General features: G+C 34.8%; 1 protein-coding gene across 1 annotated transcript in view; it reads right to left on the reverse strand.

The window, feature by feature from the left end:
* Positions 1–26,204, reverse strand: part of LOC145297636 (hydroxyacyl-coenzyme A dehydrogenase, mitochondrial-like) — a 134,164-nt gene that overhangs the window by 41,794 nt on the left and 66,166 nt on the right. Inside the window, exon 4 of the mRNA XM_080143740.1 lies at positions 13,549–13,675. Within this exon, the coding sequence (XP_079999866.1) occupies positions 13,549–13,675 (127 nt within the window). The remainder of the gene's footprint in view (positions 1–13,548; positions 13,676–26,204) is intronic.

Raw genomic sequence — 26,204 nt, forward strand, 5'->3', positions numbered from 1 at the left:
GAAAAGTGCCCAGTTGAGGGTGAAGGAATTAATGTTTTTAGTCAATTTTTCAATATTTGTTATTTGAAGGGTCGAACTTCACAACGATACTGATTTCGTGAAAATCCGTCGCCTCTGTCGAAAGTTTTACGCATATATACATACATACATTTAAACAGACAGGTGAGATTTATATTATAGATTATCCCCCAAAAGTATCTTGTAAGACTTGAAACCACACGATTGATTAATTTGATATATATATATATGTATGTGTGTGTGTGATTGTGGGAGAAAAGATGGATAGAAAGATGTGTACAGTTTACAATATATATAAAGCATGTATCCTGAAAGCTAAAGTAGAATTGACATTGTAAAACAACATCGGAAAAAAGACAGTGAATATTTTACAAGTATTTCCTGGTGAAAAAAAAAAATATAGAAAGGGTTGATGTGCCATGAAAGAGGCAAAAAAATCACTAAATAGTCTATTTTTGCATTAAACATGTCTGAAAAGGATTGATATGCCAGAGAACAGTCAAAACCAAAACAAATATTGTGCATTAATTTAGCATAAATTGATGTTTGCAATACGTTATACATAACTCTTTATTCATCAACAAGCAACAATGTTAACATGGAAAAGAAACCAAAGAGTTTTCTCATTTAATAATGCAACTCCAGACAAAAAATAGCAGTGTTTCAAACATACGTGTGACAGACCAAAGAAAAACGATATTTCAAATTTATGTGACAAAACAAACCAAAGAAAACGATCTTTCAAATTTAAGTGTGACAAACCAAAGAAAACGATCTTTCAAATTTAAGTGTGACAAACCAAAGAAAACGATCTTTCAAATTTAAGTGCGACAAACCCAAGAAAACGATCTTTCAAATTTAAGTGTGACAAACCAAAGAAAACGATCTTTCAAATTTAAGTGTGACAAACCAAAGAAAACGATCTTTCAAATTTAAGTGTGACAAACCAAAGAAAACGATATTTCAAATTTATGTGTGACAAACCAAAGAAAACGATCTTTCAAATTTAAGTGTGACAAACCAAAAAAAAAACGATCTTTCAAATTTATGTGACAAACCAAAGAAAACGATCTTTCAAATCTATGTGTGATAGACCAAAAAAGGAAAAAATATATTTCAAACGTAAGCATGAGAGAGCAAAGAAAACGATATTTCAAAATTAAATGTAGCAGAACAAAGAAAGCAATATTCAAAACATATGTGGCACACCAAAGAAAATATTTCAAACTTGTATATCACAAACGAAGGAAACAATATTTCAAATTTAAATGTGACAAACCAAAGTAAACACTATTTCAAACTAAAGTATAGCAAAGATGTGAGGCTGTATCTAACCAAAAAAAACTTCAATTAATCAACGTTCACTTGCATCTCCACAATGCAGCTGTAAAGCAAAAATAGAAAAAAAAAAATGAATTCACATATCTTCATCTACGTTTTCTGTTTGCATAGCAAAATCCCAGGAAGCAAAACATAATTAAACATGGCTAACCAGAAGCAAACAAATATTTTTAATAAAAAACAAAAAAAAACAGCAATGCATCATTTCCTTAGGATGTTGGAGAGAGGGAGGAGTCGACTGAACAGAGAAAAAAGAAGTGCACAGGTGTCTATAAATGACCTGCTAGACAAATATAATACCTACTCAAAAATAAGGTTTTGCAAATATTTCAGTTAGTACAAACAGAATTATAAATAAAAAAAATTCTAAATCTGCAATATAATGGAGATTGTGCACGTATGTCTTGTTAAAATTGGAGTTATCGAACTTGGTGGCCTTCTTCTATATATTTAGTTATGTCCCTTGTCTCGAGTGGATATTCAATATGGTGTCTGGCTAATAGTAACACGTGTTTATCTTACGTCGTGAGATGTGCTAAGTGAACTGACATTGGTAGCAGAGTGTATTATTTCATGTGACAGATATTATATCTGTTCAATTTATGTTGAAACACAATTGAAAGAAAGATGGCATTATTTACGAAACAGCCACCTATTTTGCAGAGTGAAGAAATGTACACCGAGTGGAAACAAGACATAAGTATATGGTCTATCTTCACGGATTTACCTAAGAAAAAACAAGGCCCAGCAGTATTTTTGTCATTGTCACAAAACATACAAGAATGCGTTCGACACTTAGACATCACAGATATCATTCATCATTTGAGGATGAGTAATACCAGAAATCTCCTAAAGTGAAGTTACTTTTTGAAGTCAACAAATCACTATTAAAGCTTAAATCAAAGACAGGTTCCATATCCTTTCCATAGTTAAATCCTTCAGATTTCTTTTTTTTTTTTTGTTACATGGGGATCACCACTTATCAAGGCCCATAAGCCACTCGGGGATAAGGGTTATTTTGTGTACAATAATCAATGGGATAATATCGTAGTAATAGTTGGTATTGGAGATTTGATAAAGCGTCTTACTTAAGGGGGCGATTAATCAGAAGTTTGTTTATGTTGGACTTGAAGACGTCCAAGTTGTAGTCAAGTAGGAAACAGGCAAACGGAAGAGAATTCCACAGGCGTGCACTTCTCAGAAAAAAACTATGTTCATGGAATCTACGTTTTGATTTAGGCACAGATAAAGAGTGGGGGAAATTACTGACAGTGGTTTTAGCTAGACGGATGTTTATCATGAAGGATTGGCGAGGAGGGACCAGAGATTGGAGCTCGGACGAGTGTTAGAGAGAGAGAGAGAGAGATGAGTGAACGTGGAGTGTAGACACGTTTACAAGAACCGAAGGTCAGCTGACCAGATTACGTATGAGTGACGTGGTTGGCTAGATCTGTGAGATTTGATTCTCACCGCGTCGGCCGCTACTCTTTTTTAAAAACGAAAACATCTTTGTTTATATTGATATCGGTCACGTTTTTCTAGCCCAGCTACGAATGTCAGCTGCATTCCGATCTGGTCATAAAATATTTGTTGATGTTATTATTTTCGATTGTAGGCCAATTTCCTTTTGTTTGTTTTGGCCTTGAAACAACACCGCGTTCCAAATGTGTGTCACTAGCTCAGGTGACGCTCGTGCAACATTCCATGTTGTCATGGTTGAAACGTGACCCTCATATCACGTTCTTGGCTTGCCTCTCCGATTTCTTCACAGCCTGTCCCCTTATTATACAACACCAGCACTTGCCATGGAAATAACGATAAAACAAAGACAGGCTCGCAACGTCTCTTTTGTAGGAGAGAGGTTGCAGGAAAGAGAAGAGAGCATACCCCACTAAGCCACGAAGTCTATTTTGTACTTTGTCAAGGTAGGATAGGCTGTTTTTTTAAGCTTCAGCCCTGATGTGGCAGCAGTACTCCATCTTTGGACGTACTTGGCTTTTATAGAGATAGAGAATTGCATCAGTAGTGAGATATCTTCTGAAGCGGTAGAAGGATCCTACCATTTTCCCAGCGGCCCGGGCAACAGACTTTATATACGTGTTCCATTTCAGATCAGGAGTAAAGATCAAACCTAGGAGCTTGTCAAAACATGAAGCCTCCCCAAGACGAGAGCCATCCATTTCAATTGATGCTAGATGAGGAACAAAGCGTTGGTGATGTAAAGTTAGGAGCTTGGTTTTAGATGCATTAAAAGTAACCAGCCATCTCTTCTCCCCCTGAATGACGCGCTCAAGATCAGAGGAGAGGGAATCAGAGAGAGCTTTGGCATTTATGGCCTTTGATGTGTTGCCGTAGATAGTCGTGTCATCAGCATAGATGTCAACGAATGAATTAAGTATGTGTTTTGGGAGATCATTGATGTAGATCAGGAAGAGAGTTCGGCCCAGGATGGACCTCTGGGGGACTCCAGCATTAATACTGTGGGCCTCTGATTTCTGCCCATCAACATCTACTGTTATGAACCTATCAGAGTGCGGTTTGCTATTCTGATGCTGCCTATGCCAGTTTGGAGGATGGTTCCTCACAGGGTGGATTTATCTTTGTTTATCGCAAGATGAATAGACTGACTTCTATATGCTGGTTATCAAAAAAAAAAAACTTGACCGAGTAATAAAGAGTCCATTAGCATCCAAGACTCTTGAACTCGGTGAAGCTGCTGATGCAGGTGTATTGATAGTTGCCATACTGCATGTAATTTTCAGGCTACCCAAATTGCCTGAAGTACTTTGCAAAACAAACAACGCATCTTTGGTAGAGACCTTAAAATCATCAAATCTTGTAAGTGATAGACGTTTGAGAGTTATGTGGCCAGAGTAAAGGAAATGTCGATAAAGGAAGAAATCCAAATTGAATGGATCATGGGACAGGAACAGGTCACAAACTGTTTGACAAAGATTGGAGCCTTTACTGAAATTTCAAGAGATTTGTCGTTTTAATAAGCCGTTTTCTTTGTTTGGGTTTTTTTTTTTCCTTTTTGTTGGAACTTTGAACTTACACTTGACACCAGTAATGTTAAAGTTGGAGTTCTCGAACTTGGTGGTCTTCTTTTATATATTTAGTTATGTCCTTTGTCTCGAGTGGATATTCAATATGGCGTCCAGCCAACAGTAACACATGTTTACCCTACGTCATGGGAAGTACTAACTAACAAGTATGTGTGCTTATAATAAAAAAGTTGGATTATTATTTTAAACTGATTGTTTTCGTTTGTCTATTTAAGTGACAACAATCATGAGTTATTTAATGCTGAAACACAATAATTATTGTAAGAAATTTAATTGTATGATTATTTTAATCTACGTTATTATTTTACTTAGATACGAGTAAATTGTGGGCTCATACCTTTTCAAAAACTGCTCATGCATAAATGATAGCAATTCTACCTCTTATGGCATTTGCTTTGGTCAGGTTGAGCAGGCTTCTTTTAACAAAAGAAATTTCTGAGGAATATTAAATTCGTAAGTTGTCTCCAATCACATGGTTTGTAGGAAAACGTTGCTGTCTTCCCACATTTCATGAAAGTCTTATACCCCTTTTTGTTCATTTTGCATAAAACTAAATCAAATATAGTCCATATTAAGATTGGGTAATTAATTTAGGTGTCAATCCTGTATATACAAATATATTAATTTTGGGATAATTAATCAGAATCAGAAAAATCTGAACATTTTACGGTATCAGTATAGAAAAAAATTGTGCCCATATTCCAATGCCAAAAACAATTCGTTTAATTGACTTTATGTGATTTTGTTTAAAACAAAAGCTTCCACTAATAATGGCAAAATAATAAATATTTATTGATTGTAAACTACCAGTTAAACTAAAAATCGATAAATCATCCCCGTTAGTATATTTGTACATTTGAGAAAATATCTGCATACTTAATGTGTTTGTATGGTAATTGGGAAAAATAACAACTCTATAATTAAATATTTACAGATTTATAAAGAATTAGAATCGGGGAAAAATATTGGAATTGTCCCATCACTTATAATTGTAAAATTGAGAAGGAAGACCTAAATACTAGATGTGTCGCCCTTTTTCACCGACTTTTTCAAGAGTGAAGCAGCTAAAAATGGTCCATATTTAAAATTTATCATCGGAATTTTATCTTTTTATTATTCATATATATATATATATATATATATATATATATATATATATATATATATATACCGTTTCTAAATTGGCCCAAGGTAAAATTATTCCAGACTCACATTTAGGTAAAAATGCACTTTCGTATAAATAATTGAATTCATTCAAAAAGTATCGCTAACAAAAACAAATAAAAACATCTATATACCGTTTCTAGATATACTTATAATAAAATCCAACAATAATGTATCCTTCAAAGTTCATCGCAAAACTACACGCAAAAATGATTGCATACATTTCTACTCCCAGCATAAAAACAAAATAAAAACAGACATAAGAATCGGCTTCTTCCTACATGCACTCAGAATTTGCAACTCAGAATACCTGTACGAAGAGTTCAAATGCATCACAAAACTTTTCTGGAAACAATAAGCAAAAATTATATATACCAGACACTTCTCCCATAAACAGACATCTTCTGTTACTCACCCACACTAATAATACAATTATTTGCAACATGCTAAGTGAACTAGGAATTCCAACAATACAAACATATTACAAACTATAAAACAAACATTAAATACAACAAAACATTTCTAAAATAAACCCACATCTAATGCAAATATATACACTGTCCTTATATCATAATTGTCATCATGTCAATATATTGGTGAAACTCAATAGAGATTAGAAAAAAGGCTCAATGAAAATAAAAGAGATGTGAAAAATTAGCAACTCTGAATGCATTATTCATTCATTGCAGCATGAACATTCTTATAACTTCAAAAAAGTAAAACTCGTTAAATTTATTTCAGATAAATCTCAACAAAAACTTATTGAATCAACACTTATTACAAACTGAATTAAACAACATGGAGATTTGTACAATATAACTTAATTTTGGAGACCGGTTTATTTATTTACCCTACAGAAAATAATATCTATAATAATTAATATACAAAATTAACAAATAATACAAAAGAAAAAAAAATAATTTCATTTCAATTATACATCCAACATTTGAATTATAACGACTATATTCATTTTTAAAAAAAAATTGCATCATATTCTTTTAAAATCTCTAATGGCTATATAATGTCAAAAAATCTCACTCACCTATTTCACAATGCTTTAATGATTTGATGGCCTTTCCATTCTTTTTCTTAATTTAACCTGATGTGGAAAATACTTTTTTTAATACTATTTTACACACAACGTCCAATATTGTTACAATATTTCTAGACAGATTTGTTAACAAAAGAGGAATAGACTAGGAAGAGAAAGTGGACTTACGTTGATACATCTGGTACAGTAGAATTAGACTGTGATAGTTAATCAGTTATTATTGGATAGCGTCAAAAACAAGTTTTCAATCTAATAAGTCCCACTTTGTCAACTAAGCTCCAACCCCTGTCCCATCGCCACAATGTGGCATCTCTATGCCTGTTTTACAAATATTTTAATGGCTTGTGCTCTGATGAACTAATTGCACTTGTCCCCCCTGAATATACATATCCCCAACTAACCCGTTTGGCAACAAAATCTCACCCCTTCACGTTTGAGGTTCCTAAATGCCAGAAAGCTTTCTAATCTAATATATTCTTCCCTCGAATAGCTAGAATTTGAAATTCCCTTCCTGCTACCAGGTTCCCTGACTGTATTGATATGCAGAAGTTTAAATGTAATGTAAACCAACATCTTGTTAATCTTTCCTAGGCATGGTCCCAAATAGTAGCCCCTTATGTCCAAGTGGCGGTATGCCCTGTTAGGAGTGAACAAGAGTAAAAAAAAAATTATTTCCGTGAATAGTTATAGCACTTTCAATAGATGGTTATTTGGAATAGATGACTTACCAAAATTTGCATCAGAACTGATGCACTAATTTATATAGAAAATGTGGTGCTGAGTTGTCGACCAATTATACCTGATCTTTGGTAAAGTAAGAATTGCTCCTGGCTTGTAGATTGTGTGAAAAAGACAACAGAAGAATTAAAAATTAACAATTGCTTAATTTGTGATGATTATCGATATTTTGCTTTCTATTTCCAAGCCTTCATTATACTATGTTTTTGAATTTTTTGATGAGGATTATGATAATCTATATATTAATACGATAGCATGTGTGTTATTTATTTTCTGTGTCACAATTACATCCGAGTGGTTTAATTGTTATGGACTTCAATTTCTTGTAATAAATAATTTTACCAAGAATTCTTTATACGTTTTGGTTTTAGCTTCAATTATGGCTGATGATACTTAAATCATCTTTATTTTTTATAAATAATTTTATCAAGAATTCTTCATAAGTTTTGGTGTCGGGTATGGCAGAAGGAACTCAAATTATATTTACTCAACTTATATGTATTTATATACTAGCAGTTCAGCCTGGCTTTGCTCGGGCCCTATGTACTGTTCATAAGTTGCCTAACATGTGAATACACTTTATGTAAGATTTCAAATGTTTAGACCAAAATTTGTCTGAGTAATTTTGTAGAGACTGCAAAGGTCAATTTTTTTTTTTTTAACTTTGACCCAAATTTGTACCCCTTAACATTTATTATTTTGGTCTCAAATCAAAATAAAAAGTTTTATCCATGTCCAAGTTACCTACATTTAAAATTTCAAGTCTTCAGGCCCAAAATTGGCGGAGGAATTTGGTAGAATCTGCAAAGGTCAACTCTTTCAACTTGGACCTTTTGGCAGCCAAATTTTCTCCCCAAAACTCATTAAAATTCTTGCCGCATGTCTGAATACCCATTACGTATAAATTTCAAATATTTAGACCCAAAATTGGTTGAGTAGTTTGCTAGACACCACAAAGGTCAAATCTTTTGAACTTGGATCCCTTGGCAACTCAAATTTTTTACCTAAACCGATTAAAAAGCTTGCCCTATCTCCGTAAATTTTAAAAGTTTAGACCAGAAATTGGCTGAGTAATTTGGTAGAGACCACAGAGGTCAAATTTTTTTTAACTTTGACCCCAATTTTGACCCCTTTACATTTAATTTTTGGGCTCAAATCAAATTAAAAAGTTTGATCCATGTCCAAGTAACCTATATTTAAAATTTCAAGTGTTTAGACCCAAATTTGGTGGAGGAGTTTGGTAGAGTTTCCAAAGGTCAAATCATTGAACTTTGACCTCTTGACAGCCAAATTTCTGGCCAAAAACAGATTAAAAAGATTTTCTCAAATCTCAATACTCCTTATGTCAAATCTTGAGTCTCTAGATCGAAAATTGACAGAGTTATTTGGTAGAGAACTACACACAGACATTTTCACTTTCACAGATATATATATATTTTTTTTCATAAGTTCTGATTTCAGTTTCGATTCAAGCTGATACACTCAAGTCATATGGACATATTTTTGAAATCGCAACTTTATAATATATAAAAATCAATAGAACATTAACTCTATAATAATATATACGAAATCTGCAAGAATTAAAATCTCATATTTAAGTGTACTGAGCTTAGATAAATACTTTTGCAGTTTTACCAAAAGAGTTACAATAATATCAGAGCGTCTCCATTCACGCGGAACATTTGCAGAATGCCAACATTAATATATTACATATGAATGAGTCTCCTGTGAAATTTCGACAGATCCTGCTAGTTTAGATCATCTGAATAATTAAGACTACTGTTCTCATCTTGACTGTTATTCTCAAGGTTTCGACTGATGTAACTTCCGACCTTCTTCAAGTTGTCTGCAAGGACACATGGACTTAATCGATGAAGTACTAGATAAAATTCAGTTCTAAATGATACACTACTGGAAACTGAAGGCTAAATCCTCAACATGGGTGGTACTAACAATACAACTGCGAGTTATTTAAGACTTCTACCTGGTCATGGCTGACACAATGAGAACATGCTACTCGCATGTATTAAATAAAGGGTTCCATTCTAAATTCTGTGCAGATTCCAGAGTTTGACTCGATAAACCTGAAGGAGGTTGGAAATTACATCAACCAAACCTTTGTAAGAATAATACTCAGGATAAGAACAGTAGTCCAAATAATCCAAATGATACAAACCTTATCATATTGTTTTAAAAATTATCTATGATAAGAAAATAAAGAAAAAAAATAGTTTTATTTTCCAAATGTTTAGATTTATAGTCAGACCTCTAGCATGGTATCTGATGGTGGATTGGAAGGGGAAGGTGTAATAGACACAGGTGAAGAAAAGTTATTTTACCCTGGGCTGCAGACATATCGATGTACAAGTTTATACTTATGTACAGAAATAAAAAATGGAAATCGATACATCCCAATTTAAAAAAGAATAAAAATAAAGAATAAGAATGGGTATTCGTTAGATGCATCCACTGAATCTGCATGTTTAGTCATTTTAAAGTTAAGCATGATAGACCAATGACTGGACAGAATCTGTTATAGATATACATAGCCACATCTAGAAATGCCATTTCAAACCTAAATGTGACAGACCAACAAATGGATAGTGTGTTAAGATATGCATTTCCACATCTAGAAATGCCATTTCAAAGTTAAGCATGATGAACCAATAGCTAGACAAAATTTTTTCGATTTTCTTCTTGTTTTACAGAGGATGAGACATCCTGCCAGATGTCATTTTCAGAAACTCTAACCAAGATATCATTTCAAGATTCTAACCATCTCCTTAAATGTTATCATTGCTATCTTTGTTGCATTTGGTTTACTGGGTATATTTGCCAGGTAATTTTTAACATTTTTTTCATGAGCCCAGTTGCTCCTATGATTACTGAAATGATTCCAGAGGAGCTTTTCCCATTCAATAACCACCCACTTTTTCAAACAAAGAAAATATCTCTTGGTTGGTCTGACTCTGGCCAGATGTACTCAACTTTATTTGCTTCTCCCCTTCTTTCTTTAGTTAAGCATTTGACAACTGCATGTCCACCACTCATATGCACCAGATAAAATATGCTGCAGAACACATGCTTATAATTAGAGCTTTCTATAGAGATGCTTGAACACATGTTGAATAAGATGCATCCATTCAACTTGTGTGTTTATGAAAATGCCATCTAAAAGTATGACAGACAGATAGAGGCTCTTACCAATTTGAGCAGACATCAAAAAATGTCTATTTAAAACTATTAACAGACTAAAAATAAAACTTTTTAAACTGTCATGTTATTTATTTATTTGCAGAGTGTTATTTTTATAGTTGTTGTTTCACAATGTTTTAACCAACTATTCCTTTGGCCTTCGTCAGGTGGTTAACTTCAACGACATAGGAATGCTGAGTCTCTTAATTGTATATTCAGTAATTACTACCTTCCATAGTTGTTGTCGCCTCACCACGTTTTGGCCAACTAATTCTTTGGCCGGCTTTGGGTAGGATTGAAACCGCTATCTTCAGGGGCCCGTGGCACAGTGGATAGAGGTGTTGAATCTCTTAGGTTCCAGGTGAGCATTGTCTGAAAATAGCAGTTGCAATCTTACCCAAATCCGGCCAGAGGATTAGTTGGCCAAAACATGGTGAGACAACAACAACTATGGAAGGCAGTAATTACTGAATATACGGTTAAGAGACTCTGCATTCCTATCCCATTGCAGTTAACCACCTGATGAAGGCCAGAGGAATAGTTGGCCGAAACGTCGTGAAACAACAATTATGGAGATGAGGATAACAGTCGATGAATAAATAGATAAATATACAAATTACTCATCCCAAAGGATTCCAATAATAAATATACCATGTTGTAACTATTGTTATTTTCATAATTGCTTGACTGAACTACAATCTATGGTTCACCCTTGCCAAACTTTCACAAAAAACACTGGACTAGCTACAACAATTATATACAATTTTCCCCACCCACTGACTGTGCCTAAATCTAAACACAGATTCCGTGAACAAAACTTTTCTTCAGAACTGCTGGCCTGCTTCCAAGTTGCATACAACATGGTAACCTTCAAATCCAATGTGAACAAGTTATTGTTGAGCCGTCCCCATAGATAATCAAATTCTACCCAATTTACACTATTAACGAATACTATACTACCACCTTACATTCATTAACCCTTATCCCCGAGTGGCCTTCGGGACTTGATAAGTGGTGACTCCCAAGTAAAAATAAAAAAAATGAATAAATCGTAATAGACTGACCGACACAGATGCATATAAAGTTGTTTGGACAGAAATAAAAATAAGATGTGTACATTTGATCTTTACATTCAGCGATGAAAACCCTCTTTCAAATTGAAGCGTGACAGACCAACATGAAAAAATAGAGACAAAATATCTTTTGGGTGTGTCGACTCATCGAAAATATATGATAAAATTCAAAAATAAAAACAAAGAAATGCTATCAATAAAAATTGAAATTCCATTTTATCGGATTCACTGAATAATTCAAACATAAAAAGAAGTGGGTCAATATTAATAGGAGAAAACAGATGTCATCAACTGCCTGAACACAATGCAATAATCAGCATAAAATGTTCTGCATTAAAAAAATATGAAGATGACATAATAAAAAACAAATTAAAAGGCTAATTTGAAAAGGCATGTTCTCATGTCAAATAGATTTTAAAAAATTAACGCTGCATAAAAACTAGATGAAATACCCACCCATTTGTTACTTTGTTTGACTTTAGGATGCAGTTTGTCATCTATATTAACAGACACCCACAACATTTCCAAAAAATGAATGATGAAACCCCCCCTCCCATGTACGCTTATTCTCAATCTCGAATTGCAGATAACAACCTGCATTCATAACGTTTTGAATAATAAGTTTATGAGCAAGAATTATAAGACAATAGAGATGGATGCCAACTCAGATGTGGACAAAATACATCTTGGCAGGTTTTTGAGAAGTTTCGTTACCTTAGTGATATGACTGGAGCAAGGGTTGTAGAGATTCAAGTTCGATTTCAAGTTTCAGAAGTGGATGGAGCTAGTTCAGGGAACTTCTGTCATTACTAATCAACACAACGTTACCACTTTCAACAAAGGGAAGAATCTATCATGATGATTAGGGCTGTGACAACAGAATATTCTTTTCATTCTTTTGACTCTCGGGCACATATCTGACACAAACACACTTAATCAACTGAGAACCACATCTGTCTATATAAAAACATAAGATATTAATGGATATATACTCAAGAGTCAAAACAATGAAAATGATATGCTGTTGTCACAGCCCTAATGACGATGTATAGATGTGAAATCTGGCCAGTGATGGTTGAGTACATGGATCGCTTGAAGAGAAATGATATGATAGATGTGTAATGTTAATCTTAAGGAAAGCCTTGTTTCCAATCATCTCGAAAGCTTAACTTTGGAGAGTATAGAAAGACATGGAATGGTTATATTAAAAGAATAGATAAGTATTCTTGGGTCAATAGATGTAGAATAGTTATGGCAACAGGTTTACTTTACAGAGGAAGTTGTGGTGGCATGGGTTGGTTGGTTGTTTTTGTTTTACGGCATATCAACCTTTTTCAGGTTATTTAATGCCGAATCTAGTTATTTTGAGGAACGATAATGGAGTATATTTTTTTTTTTACATCAGATTCTATTTAACTCATAGTTGGGACCCTAACAGGTACTACCATTCCGGGTCAGAGTGGACCTGGGAGCAATGGCAATTAAAGGGTGGCTCCACACTCCCCAAAGCCGGCAAGGTGGGGCCTCACCATCGGATATAGTTTTAGGTCATATCCAGGACCAGGTGGCATGGGAGGAAATGATAAGGATGGATTCAAGAGAAAGAGTCATAAATAAAATTTTGCTCAGAGATAGGTTAGTTTGAAAGCCATCTAACATATTCCAGTATGTAAAATGGATGTTAAAACCAAATATCATATTTTTTTATGCTAATAGACATCTACGTCACTTCCTGGAAATAAATGATGACTAGTGTACTCCTGAACTGCTTATTACCATGTTTGTTCATATTCTTTAGATAATAATTCTATTAATTACATTGATACTAGCAGTTTCAAAAGATTCAGTAGATTAATGCTCTGATATTCCATACTATTGATATAAATATACATGCTTTACAAACCTCTAAAAGTTTCATCATTGGAACTGGATTGAAGAAATGCAAACCTCCAAACCGATCCAGTCTCTTTGTTGTTTGAGCAATCTCTTTAATGGGCAGTGAAGACGTATTGCTGGTGAAGATAGTCTCTCTGAAAACAGAAAATCGATAATTAGACATGAATGGTTAAAATATGAGAAGAGAAAAATAGATCAATAGTGTCCTCACAAATCGAAGGTAAAAATATCCTCAAAATTACCAACTCTCCAATCTTCTCTTCGATTAAAACAAGTTATTAGTAAATTGACTTAAGTTTGTTAAAAAAAAAAAAAGTTTTATCATAAATCCACATATCCAAAAGGATAATCAATTAAACATTTTTTTTTTTTAGTGATGTTCAGTCCAAACAAAACATATTGCCACTTGGATGTAAACGGCTACTTTTAGGGACCGTGTTTAGGAGAGAAGGGTGAGATGTTGGTTTACATTACATTTAAACTTTTGCATGTCATTACAATCAAAGAAGCAGGTAACAGAGAAGGAATTCTAAAGTCTAGCAGTCCGAGGGATGAAGCTATTTGCATAGAAGGCTTTTTTGGCATTTAGAGACCTCTACAGTGAAGGGGTGGTATTTTGTTATTAAATAGGTTTGTTAGAGGTATGTACACCAAAGAGGTACTAGTATGAAGAGTTCATCAGAGCAGATTCCATTAAAATACTTATAAAACAAGCACAAGGGTTCAATATTGCAGCAATGGGATAGGGATTGACAGTGAGGGATCTATTAGATTGGAGACTCTTCTTTGGACTCTGTCTAAGAGGGAGAGATTAGTAGTAGATGTACCAACCCAAATATGCCAACAAATGGTGGCTTTGTAGAGGTAGGAAATACTGTGAATGTTAAATCAGGGAGTTTAAAGGAAGAACTCTCAGATAAGGTGTTATTAGTCATGGCTATCATTAGTTGAGAAAGCTTCTTATAATTATTATAGAAAAGAAGCTTAGTCTTAGTAGCATTATGTTACTATCCATTTATGGTCTCATTTCACTATGGACTGGAGGTTGTTTTCTAAGGATTCTGTCATCGCCTTAGATATGTGTACATCCGTTTTTCCCCTGATGCTTATTAGAGAGCATTGAATCATCAGCAAATATACCCATCCCATACACAATATTATCAGAGAGATCGTTTATGAATGTCAAAAATAATAGTAGTCCAAGGATCAACCCGAGATACTCCCGCATTAAATATTTTGCTGTTTGGATATACATTTCCTCTTATCTAATAAAACCATATAATTACATTTAGCATTCGTCTAGTAACACCATAGGATTTATTTTTCATGTTAGGAGCCCTACATACCAAACTTTGTCAAAGGGTTTGGATATACCAACGACTACAGCTCTAGCTTCCCCCATCTTATCTAATGCACGGTATATGCAGTCAGAGATGACCGTTAAAATATATGCAGAAGAACAGTACTGCCTGAATACAAACTGCCAGTCAGAGACATCAGCTTTTGCGAGGCAGTGAACTAGTGCTTCATTGATTAAAGATGCAAAGATTAGAACAAAGAGGGCAGGGGGGCTATTGGAGCGATAATTGAGCAGGTCAATTCTTTCATCAGAATTCTTGTACACTGGTAACACAGGGGTTATTTTTCAGCTATTTGGGAAGCAAAATTCAGCAATGCATTTGTTGTAGAGTTTGGAAAGCTCAGCTGAGAATTTCTTAATTAGTATAGCAGAGATGAGATCAGGTCAACATGCCTTGAAGGTGTCTAAGTGTTTTATGATATCACAGATATGAGAAGAGATGATTAAGTGTGGTTTCATCTGCATCAGTAAATTTGAGAGGGTGTTGTTTGTTGAATCTAAGGTGAAGTGGGAAACACATTGCCAGATAAGCTGTCCAGCTTTCTAGGTTGTCATGCAAGCGACCTACTATATATACAGTATTAGATACGGCATCAAATAATGACATTATTACATACTACATCAATGTGTTGTATCCATGTACAGAATGGAATGATAAAATTGTCACCTAGAAAAACGACATGATTCCATTTGATGAAAATCGGTTTTCTTTTTTTGTCATAGACCATCTACTAGTTGGCCACTTGTGTACAAATCCCAAGAGTGATAGGAGCCTTCTATCATGTCTGAAAGTGATACTGTTTAATGAGTGAGATCAGAGATGTGCCACTGTACAACTCATGCTCTCTACCGATCCATATTATGACAACAGGACCATTGCCAGCACCCTCAGAATGCATCGCTGGATTGCCATGAACAACAGAAACATGCCCAGGGTTATGAAAACAAAGTTTCCGGCCACAGTCTTTGGTGTGGTTTCATGTGAGAGTCACATCATACCACTTCACACCTTCGCAGTTGGCTTGAAAGTTATCCCCAAAGTGTACCTGAATGTACTGAAGAGTGTGGTGACTCCCTGGTGTAATTAGATGGCTGCTGGCAGACCCTGTGTGTGGCAGCAGAGCTCGGCACCAGCCCACAAATCAAAGAGACCCAGGCTTGGCTTCAGAAGGAGTGCTACAACTTTGCACCCTTCTCTCATTGACCCACCGCTTCTTCCAAGACTTGAACCCGCTGTACTACTTTGTTTGGTCATATATCGAGAACAGCACCAACATGACCTACCACAACACCAAAGTCAGCCTGATCACCACCATCTGCCAAGTATTTAGATGCTCCCGCTGGTGCTTGTGAAAAAGGCATGCTCCCAATTCTGGACTTATATCAAGGTAGTGATTGAGGCTGAAGGTGGCTACATTGAATATATGTCAGCTCTACTACATAATCAAGTTACCTGAATTGATTTTTTTCAATAAAAGTTCTAAAAGCTGTAGTGTTGTTTTCTTTAGGGTGACAAGTTTATCGTTCCACCATGTATGTATAATATACACACTTTATAATTATTGGTAGAATAATGACGTGTTACATCCTTATTATCAATGCAAAAGTGTGGGTTTAAACAGATACAATAAACAGTCCCTTTTAACACATAGAATAAACATTACATGAGACCGTTTTTAACATGGACTGCTACTCCAAACCACAACACATTCCTTGACAACAAGGAGATATATAAACAGGCATGCATTCGGTTAACCTGCTCCCTTCGTGGCCGCACTCGTATGGCATGTGAAAAACACATAATTTCTTTTGTTCCAGCTTTATTTTGGTCTTCAATACATTGTGGTGACTGGTATACAACACCGAGCTCTCCTTGCTAGCTCTTTCATTTTCCAAGGATCAAACATCTCGCCAAACGAAAGTGTTGCCAAACAAACAACTCTCTTTCCAAACGAAAACTTAGTCTCTCCCAATTCAATCATTACCTATATAATCAACTTCTTTTGTTTTCTAAAACTTTCGATACTAGACAATTGCTTCATTCTTTGACGTCTGAGATAAGCTAATTTATTATTGTTATTGTTTGTACATTCTTTTGCCTTCAAATTCTTAATTTATATTTATTTGTTTCAGATTCCTCATCATTAGCTGTGTAAATTGCATATTTATCTAGTTAACCCTACTCACTTGTTACCGTAACACCCCAATCGGACACACTACTTTATTTCTTCATTTCTCTGACACTATTTGGTCCAGAAGTTTGTGATCATTAACATCTTCTGGCCGAAAAATGGGTGATCATTTTACAAGAAAACCATATAAGAAAGTGTCCATCAACATTAAAGTTTAAATTATGATAATTTTTTTTTTCTTTTTTTAATTATTTATTTCAAGATATTTTTCCAAACTGTTGACATGTAATCGCCTAAAAAAAGTAAGAGGACTTTTATTCAGAGTTAAAGGTAAATATTTACCCAGTTTTAGTAAGACAGTGAAGATGGATGAGAATTGTGATGCACGGAAAGTATATTTAGATGGCAAAGCTATCAATGTTGATAAAAAGGTTTGTTACTTGAGTGATACCATTGAAACACAGATCAAGGGACAAGACCATTAGGCATGCGTACACAGTGATGATGTATAGAAGTCAAACTTGATGATTGAATATACGTAATTAAACTTAAAATATATGTAATTAAACCATTAGTAGAAATATTAAACCAGAGAGTAATATTAAAAAGACAAATTTTATATTTCATATTGAAAATTTAAAACAAAACTGTTTTAGATAATCAAAAAAGAGAACTAAGACAGAAAAAAAAAATCAACTCCATCAATCATTTATACACAAATTGCAAAATAAAAATGACATTTATTAAATTATCACACCTAGGATTGCATTCTGAGAATTCTGACAGTTAAAATGATGCCATTATGACAAAACTTCTGGTCAATAAATACTTCTATAACAATGGAGAAACAAAAGAAAAAATGCTGATCAATTTTTACTCCAACTTTGGACAAGAAATTTTCAACAAACTATTGATATTTAAATATATTAATAAAATTAGCTAAGATATAACTATTTAAAGAAAAGACCCATGCACAAACATTGTCCTAAAAAATCTAAAATGCAAAGAACATAAGCTCTCATCACTTTTGCAGTTTTTTTTTTTTTTTACTTGGCTATAAATATTAATTGTAATATTCTGTTAGTATTAAACTTATAAATAATAATGAATATTGAAATGTTCATTATTGTTTGATGACTTAGAACGAGCATGCTGGCACAATATACTTATTTAGAAGAGAGACACTTGTTGTTTTTTGGAGAAGGGTAGAGGAATAGTATCGTTCATATATAGACTTTGAAAGGGGATATAAGTTAACACTACTGCTGACTGTTGTAGTGACAATATGAAGAACAAAAGATGGGTACATAGTGGATATACTGCAAAAAGTCAATTCATAGCCAAAGAAGCAAAAAAGTCAATTTAGAGCCAAAAATATCCTGCTCGGTATAGTCATTACTTTTTCGTGGATTAAAACACCACAGACAATAAACCACGTCTCCCTCCCGAAAGAATTGATAATGCCTGAGAAGTCGCCCATTACCTTTGGAACTGTAATGAATTCTAAATAACACAAAACTGCTGTTTCTTTATATCCTTACACTAACCCTAAATTAGTGCGACAATTCAAAATAAAAACAGAAAAAAAAAAAGACAGCGCACAACTATCAAAATATTAAAACAATTGATAACGAATGGAACAAACGCATATTTTCTGAAAATTTGTGTCAAGCATTAACCAAATTCCACGCCAAAGCAGATTTGCTTATGTAGCGTCTAGTGAGAAAGCTATATTCATCAATGTAATAGGGGGAAAATCCCTTTACTTGATGATAAAAGTGTATTTCACATTATGAAAGCTTTCAAGCAATATAATACATTTACCTGTATCTTAGTACAATGTTAATGTTCTGTGTGTCTGCAATGAAACTATATAAGATTTCTTAAAGATAAATTAATTATGTACAGAGGTATCAGCTCAGGTGACTTCCACCTTTTGTGCTTCACGGCAATTCTAACCTTAAGATTCTGAATGAATATGATATCTCAGCTCAGGTTTTATCCAGACATAAAGTTCATATAAATTTTAACAGCCATAGATCTAAAAAGAAACCCTGCGTGAATAATAGAAGATCCCCATTTATATTGCGAAGGTTAGCAATAAAATATAGGACGCCATCATGAAAGTGAATGAGAGGAGAACCATATACAATATGAGAAAATGGGTGGCCATTTTTATTTTCGAAGTTGAAATGTAGAAAATTTTATATAAATCTTATGCAGGGAAGCGTTTTTCAATGACAGATAATCAATTTGCGCTTTCTCCTTTTGTGTGACTAGATTGCAGTATGAAGTCTTCAAGCTGGCTATAAGTTAATGGCAACAATGACAAAAGCTGATGTTAAAATTGCAAACACACTAATAATGATTTTGAAAAGCATGATCTACTTGCATAGCTATGAGAAGAGGTTTATTCAATTTTGTGAGATATTTATAGCAGATGTTTTGTTAAATTCTTAAATAGAGAAGCTATCAAGCTGAACGCAATTGTCAAAGGATATTAAAAAAAGGAGGAGGAATACTCATGAATGTGAATAAGTCATGGAATGAAAAGATGAGCGGTCATTATAGAAACATGAAAACTCTACAAGAATATGTCTGTCAGTTTGTCAGTTTGTATGTAGATTAGTTAAGTAGACAGAGATTTTGCCCTCTACCATTGACAAGTATAACTGTCCAATCAAACGCTGCATAAAAAATTTATGCATCTCATTAACCATTATACTCGAGTGGTTTTTAGGTTTTAATAAAAAATAAAATAAAAATATATGCTTAGGTGATTCCATAGTCTTAACTATATCCATTACGTCAACCCCACACCTCAACCAGTGAAAACGATGTTAAATGACCAGAAAATTACAAGAGAGAAGATCTGATAAAACTGTATCAACTAAAAAGTATGTCTACATTGTTTTGAATAATTCATAAAGAAACGAAGATGACACGTCATGTCCGCAGACAAAGGCAAGGAAGAGTAGGGAATCTATCAAGTTGAACGTGATTGTCACAAGATATCGAAAAAAGGGGATATTCACTGAATTGGAATGATTCATGGAATTAAAAGACAAAAATCAACTTTATTTTGATCAAGAGGTGAAAGGCGGTCATCATTGCAACATAAAACCTCTACAAGAAAACATAAAAGAATCAACCAAGTGGCAGACATAATATGTTTGTCAGTTTGAACATAGATTTGTTACCTGGTATGACGCTGCATATAAAATCTGTTTTGTACGCAATTCATGGCCATTATCAGTACATTGTGGAACAAAAAATGTCACTCTAGAAAAGAAGGCATGATTCCATTTCTGTTTAATGAAAACTGGTTTTCTTTTTTGCTGCAAACCATCTACTAACTGGCCAGTTGTGTCCAAATCCCAAGAACGATAAGAGCCTTCTATCATGTCTGAAAGTGACACAATGTTCAACGAGCGAGATTGAAGATGTGCTGCTGTAAAACTCATGCTCTCTATCGATCCAAGTTATGACAGCAGGACCATTGCCAACACCCTTAAAATGCAAATCTGAGCAGTTCAATGTTTGATAGCACAGTTCAACAAAGTTTCCAGCCACGGTCATTTTTAATTGGATTTGAGCCAAAAAAAATAAACGTAAAGGGTAAAAACTGGGGTCAAAGTTAAAAAAAACATTTGACCTCTGCGGTCTCTACCAGGCAATTTTTGGTCTAAACATTTGAAATTTTACATCGACACCGGATTCGCTTCTCTCACTAGAGGCCTTGCCACTCCAGTAAATGGTGTAGCCAGACTCTCTAATGGAACCGCTCTCTTTGAACCTGACTTCACTTAGGGCAGCAATATCGATGTCATATTTTTCTAATTTAATCGCACTTCTTTCTTGTCTTGTCGAATCAGACCTGTCAAGTATCGTTCGTATGTTCCACGATGCAAACTTGAAGTTGGGTGTATTGTGGGCCTTATTATCCTGGACGACGCCCTGCCAGTATGAGTTCTTTTTCTGTTTTTGTTTCATGGTTCGTAAGGAATTTGCTGACAAAATAGTTTAAGGATGAAGTGGGTTTTGTCAGTTGCCATTTCACCCCTCTCCTCCAATGGGGTACGCCAGACTGGCAAGGATTGCCCAAGATGAGTCGGCAGCTCATTGGTCGCAGTGACTAGCCAGAATGAGTGTTATCAACTTTCTCAAACTGCCTTAATAGAGCGTCACAGTTTCTGGTTTTTCTGTCTGGGTTGAGCTTCGCATAGATCCCTGTACTGTTAGCCTGAAGTTCAGTTTCCAGTGGCGTCCACCTGGAGGCCAGCACAGAGTCTTGACTGACAGGTACACTTTCGTACATCTGTAATCGGTTCCGCAGTGATGGTGGATGACAGACCAAGAAATGCACTGGATCGCGTTATGGAACTGATCGCGTGCACACACACGCATATGTATATGCGTATACCCGCAAGCACCTATACTCATAAACACACAGAAAAGCACATCCGTATCCATGCACCAACCAGCATACACCTATGTACAAATAAACACATATACACATCTTAAAAGCCTCCATGAACCCGCATAGATGCACCCGTATATTTACAAACACCCACCCAACAACATATACATCCACAGATCCAGGGAAACTTCCTATTATAAACATTTAGTTATAAACAATCACACCACCCATCGACCGGTGCTTATAGGCACGCGCATGCACGCCCACACCTATGCACATATATATGCACGATGCTAGTTGGCCGTTGACCCCCCCCCAAAAAAAAAGGAGGGTTCGTACACCCTTTGAAAGGTCGTTTTTAATCCTTCTGGGAGACTAGCCACCCTCACCAGACAGGCTGGTGGGGGAACTGGTTTAGTCACCGGTAACCCGACCATGCAACAAGTAGTACTAGGTTACATGGTACCAGTAGCATATGACATGACCTGACTTTTGGCATTACTCTTGCTCTTTTAATCTTTCGAACAATAATTAAATTAGAATGGTTCATGTTGCGATTCTGATCAAGTAATACCTACTATTATTAGGTTACAGCAAAAATAATGTTTGTTTTTTTTTATCATAAAAAAATAAATGTTTTTATGCATAAAAACAAAATTATTTTTGCACCAACCTAATACTTACAAATTCCATTCAAACTTGATACAACCACATGGTTTGAAAATACGAACAGAAAACAGAATCTTAAATAATTTAAAACAATAAAAATATGCAAATTTATTGAGTTTAAGTGAAAAACATCTTAATATACAACAATAGTACAATTTAATTCAGTATTTTTTTATGTTAATATTCAAAAATATAATTAAGATGCAATTAAGTGAAATAGTCTATTCTTTGCATAAATGCAATTATTATAGTAATTTATATGCCTTGTTTACAATGCACAGCAGCTAACAGCGCCGCAACCAGATCCAGTACCATGATTTTCAGGAGAAACCACTTCAGATTCAGTCTCTACTCCTCGACTGCATCTCTGAAATGACCCCTCACACCACTAGAGGTTGTATTGTTATTTTTTTCTCCAACACTCATCATTCCTTTTTAGCTAGATCAAGTATGATGCCTTCTTTTGCTGCTTCCTGCATGTCTGTCGCAAAGTTTTTACTTCTGTGTTTGTACAGCAAAAAAAAAATCTTGCAATATGTTGCTTAACTTTCGCTCAACATTTCCTTGAGATCCCACAGCCAAATGATAATATTCCTTATTCTATCCTGGCACTAAATCGCTTATATTTTCTGTCTTCTGCAATTGAAAAATTATCCTCCCTGGGTACAGTCAACTGCAACATAATTTCAATCTTCTTTTCCTCATTTCATGCATCAAGATCTTATCTTTGCAGTGTAAGGAACAGTTGGATTATCAATGTATTCAGGATCTACGGCAAAGTTCCACATTCCTTGCCATCTTTCATCGGTGAACTGTAGTGACATAGTAGCTAATAGTAATTTGAGAGTCATTTTTAAAATATAACTTCAGATATTATTTTGACCCTCTTTTCTAGATGGCATTAACATCTAATGATTTACTTTTAACATTAATTAGTTTCTATTAAACTATTTGAAATGAATTATAAAACAGACGTCAGGATTATGTTTTTTCTTAATACAGACATCAGAGTTATGTTTTTTCTGCCATGAAAATAATAACAGAATAGAGATAGACTCGCAATAAGTCTTGTGTGAGAAAGAGGTAGTATTTAGGAGAAAAGGGCACAGCTATTTTATCTAGATGTCGATGTTTATAGCGTTTTATACAAAGTTTTACACATTCAATAATAAATGCATACTTTTTTTAATAAATTGCCAGTTTTGGTATTTCTTTTCTTTTTTTTTTTTTTTTTTTAGATTAACATTGATAATTTGCATTAGCCTTACTACAGGTAATTATGTAACACAGCTGGAATGTTTTTCGATCCCACATAGTGGCTCTACTTTGTTGGAAGAATCAAATTTTTATATTCATAGAATCAAATTTCCATAGTAGTGAGGTGGTAGCTGAAGTTTTCATTTTATTTTCTATCTTTTTTTGTCTTTTCAATAACCACTTTTAAGTATTATTCATTAAAAAACATTACAAATGCAATTGAGTTTTAAAAATCTGTTTGGGATTTTATTATTATTATTATTGATGGCATACATCCATCAGTCCCTTAACTCTCAGGGATCTTGAGGGCACTGTATTCTTTTATGCAGTGGGTATTGCCTAAGACTAACCTAGTGGTGCTCACCTCTCTCCAAGCTTCAGAGCATATACACCACCTCATCTTACCAAGCGGTCACCCATTTTAGTACTTGCTTGGCTCAAGGTCATTTACTTCGTGATCTAATGGAAACCATTGTGTAAATATGATTATGCTATATAACCTGAGGTAAACTTAGTTATCGTATAAGCTGTATCGTCTGAAGAGGTCTCTAGTTACTAAAAACTAGTTGGCCGAAACATGCTCATGACTGTGTAGAAACACATTATTGCTTATGTAAAAACAAATAAAAAGTATATGTGTGTGTGTGTGTGTGTGTGTGTGTGTGTGTGTGTGTGTGTGTGTGTGTGTGTGTGTGTGTGTGTGTGATTATTAGCATACATGCACATGCATAAAACACCCAACCCTTTTCTCCCATGGGGGGAAGGTAGCGGGCATCCAAATCCAATTGCTCTCTCTGCCAGTTCAGTCAAAAAGAAAAGATTTCTCCTCAGTAGTTTAGCAGCTTCCTATGCCTTGTGACATCATTGCTGAGACATGTAGCTGTTAAGCAATTCCCCTATTTAGTTTTAACCTTTTATAGGAATGCAAATATTCTTATTTTATAGGAATGCAAATATTCTTATTTTATAGGAATGCAAATATTCTTATTTTATAGGAATGCAAATATTCTTATTTTATAGGAATGCAAATATTCTTATTTTATAGGAATGTAAATGTTCTTATTTTATAGGAATGCAAATATTCTTATTTTATAGGAATGCAAATATTCTTATTTTATAGGAATGTAAATGTTCTTATTTTATAGGAATGCAAATATTCTTATTTTATAGGAATGCAAATATTCTTATTTTATAGGAATGTAAATGTTCTTATTTTATAGGAATGCAAATATTCTTATTTTATAGGAATGCAAATATTCTTATTTTATAGGAATGCAAATATTCTTATTTTATAGGAATGCAAATGTTCTTATTTTATAGGAATGCAAATATTCTTATTTTATAGGAATGCAAATATTCTTATTTTATAGGAATGTAAATGTTCTTATTTTATAGGAATGCAAATATTCTTATTTTATAGGAATGCAAATATTCTTATTTTATAGGAATGTAAATGTTCTTATTTTATAGGAATGCAAATATTCTTATTTTATAGGAATGCAAATGTTCTTATTTTATAGGAATGCAAATATTCTTATTTTATAGGAATGCAAATATTCTTATTTTATAGGAATGCAAATATTCTTATTTTATAGGAATGTAAATGTTCTTATTTTATAGGAATGCAAATATTCTTATTTTATAGGAATGCAAATATTCTAACCTTATGTTTACATACCTGTCGTTTATTTAACAACAATAACAATTAAGAGCCGTATAATAATTAGCACTTTTGCCTGATTATGGCTGATAGAACAAGAACCATCTACTCTTATAGATTAAATAAAGTGCTCAGTTTGAAATTCCTTAAAGGTTTTAGGGCTCAAAGATTACCAAACATGGAAAGATGCGCCTGAAAAAGGTTGGAAGTTATATTGGCGAAACATAAACCAATAACATTCTTGCATATAATAAGCGTATGAGTGAAATTGATGTGGACTAGATTTATGACTATGAAATATAACATCAGACATAAGTAACACATGCATTTTTATTTTATGATTAAGAAACTTGCCTTTTTTCTGTTGTTCTTGGCCTTCGGGCTGGGATCAAAGTGTAGTATCTGTTCTTCAGATGCTGCAGGCTATGACTAGCTATGACTAGCTATGACTAGCAAAGACCAGATGTGGGGGCAACCCCACATGCCTGACCATTAACCAGCTCCCATTTCCCACCTCTCGGGAGCGGGTCCCCTTTTTCCCTTCCCCCTCCCTTCACTCCTCACATTAAAAATCGGCCTTGTGCCTAATTTGCTCGGTGGGGGAGCAAATAAATACCATCTGTTCTGATACCTACATCGTGCGAGGCAGTGCTGTTCTGGCGACACATTCTCGTGCCCGGAACACCTGACAAGCTTTTTGGGTCGCGTTCTATCCGCACCCCCACTTTGTCTGTCTTCCTCTGCTCTCCCCCCTCCCCCACGGGGGGGGGGGGGGATCCGAGCTGATAATTTACGACCTTCCCGCGAGGGAGGGTCGGAAACACCTTCTCTCTTCCCTCCACTAACTTCCCACTCCCTCTCTCAGTTCTATCTCCCCTCTTGCCGCCTTTTGGCGCCACCTCTTTTTGGCGCCAAAGTCGGCTCCCCACTTTGGACGCTGATTCCACGTCACTTTTTTCAGTGATTTTTTTTAAAAGAGGGACCCAAAACGGACACCCCCAGCCCGGGGGCCACCAATATGGATACCCTCAGCCAGGGGCCCACCAATATGGATACCCCCAGCCAGGGGGCTACTGCTCCCCAAGAGGACGAATCCCCAACAGGAGAAAAAAAAACTGCTGATGGGGCGTACCGCCCGGGTATGACACCATTGGACGCTCCCCAG

The sequence above is a fragment of the Euprymna scolopes genome, chromosome 18 (assembly GCF_053919585.1).
Source record: "Euprymna scolopes isolate OS-2025 chromosome 18, ASM5391958v1, whole genome shotgun sequence".
Classification (NCBI taxonomy): Eukaryota; Metazoa; Mollusca; class Cephalopoda; order Sepiida; family Sepiolidae; genus Euprymna; species Euprymna scolopes.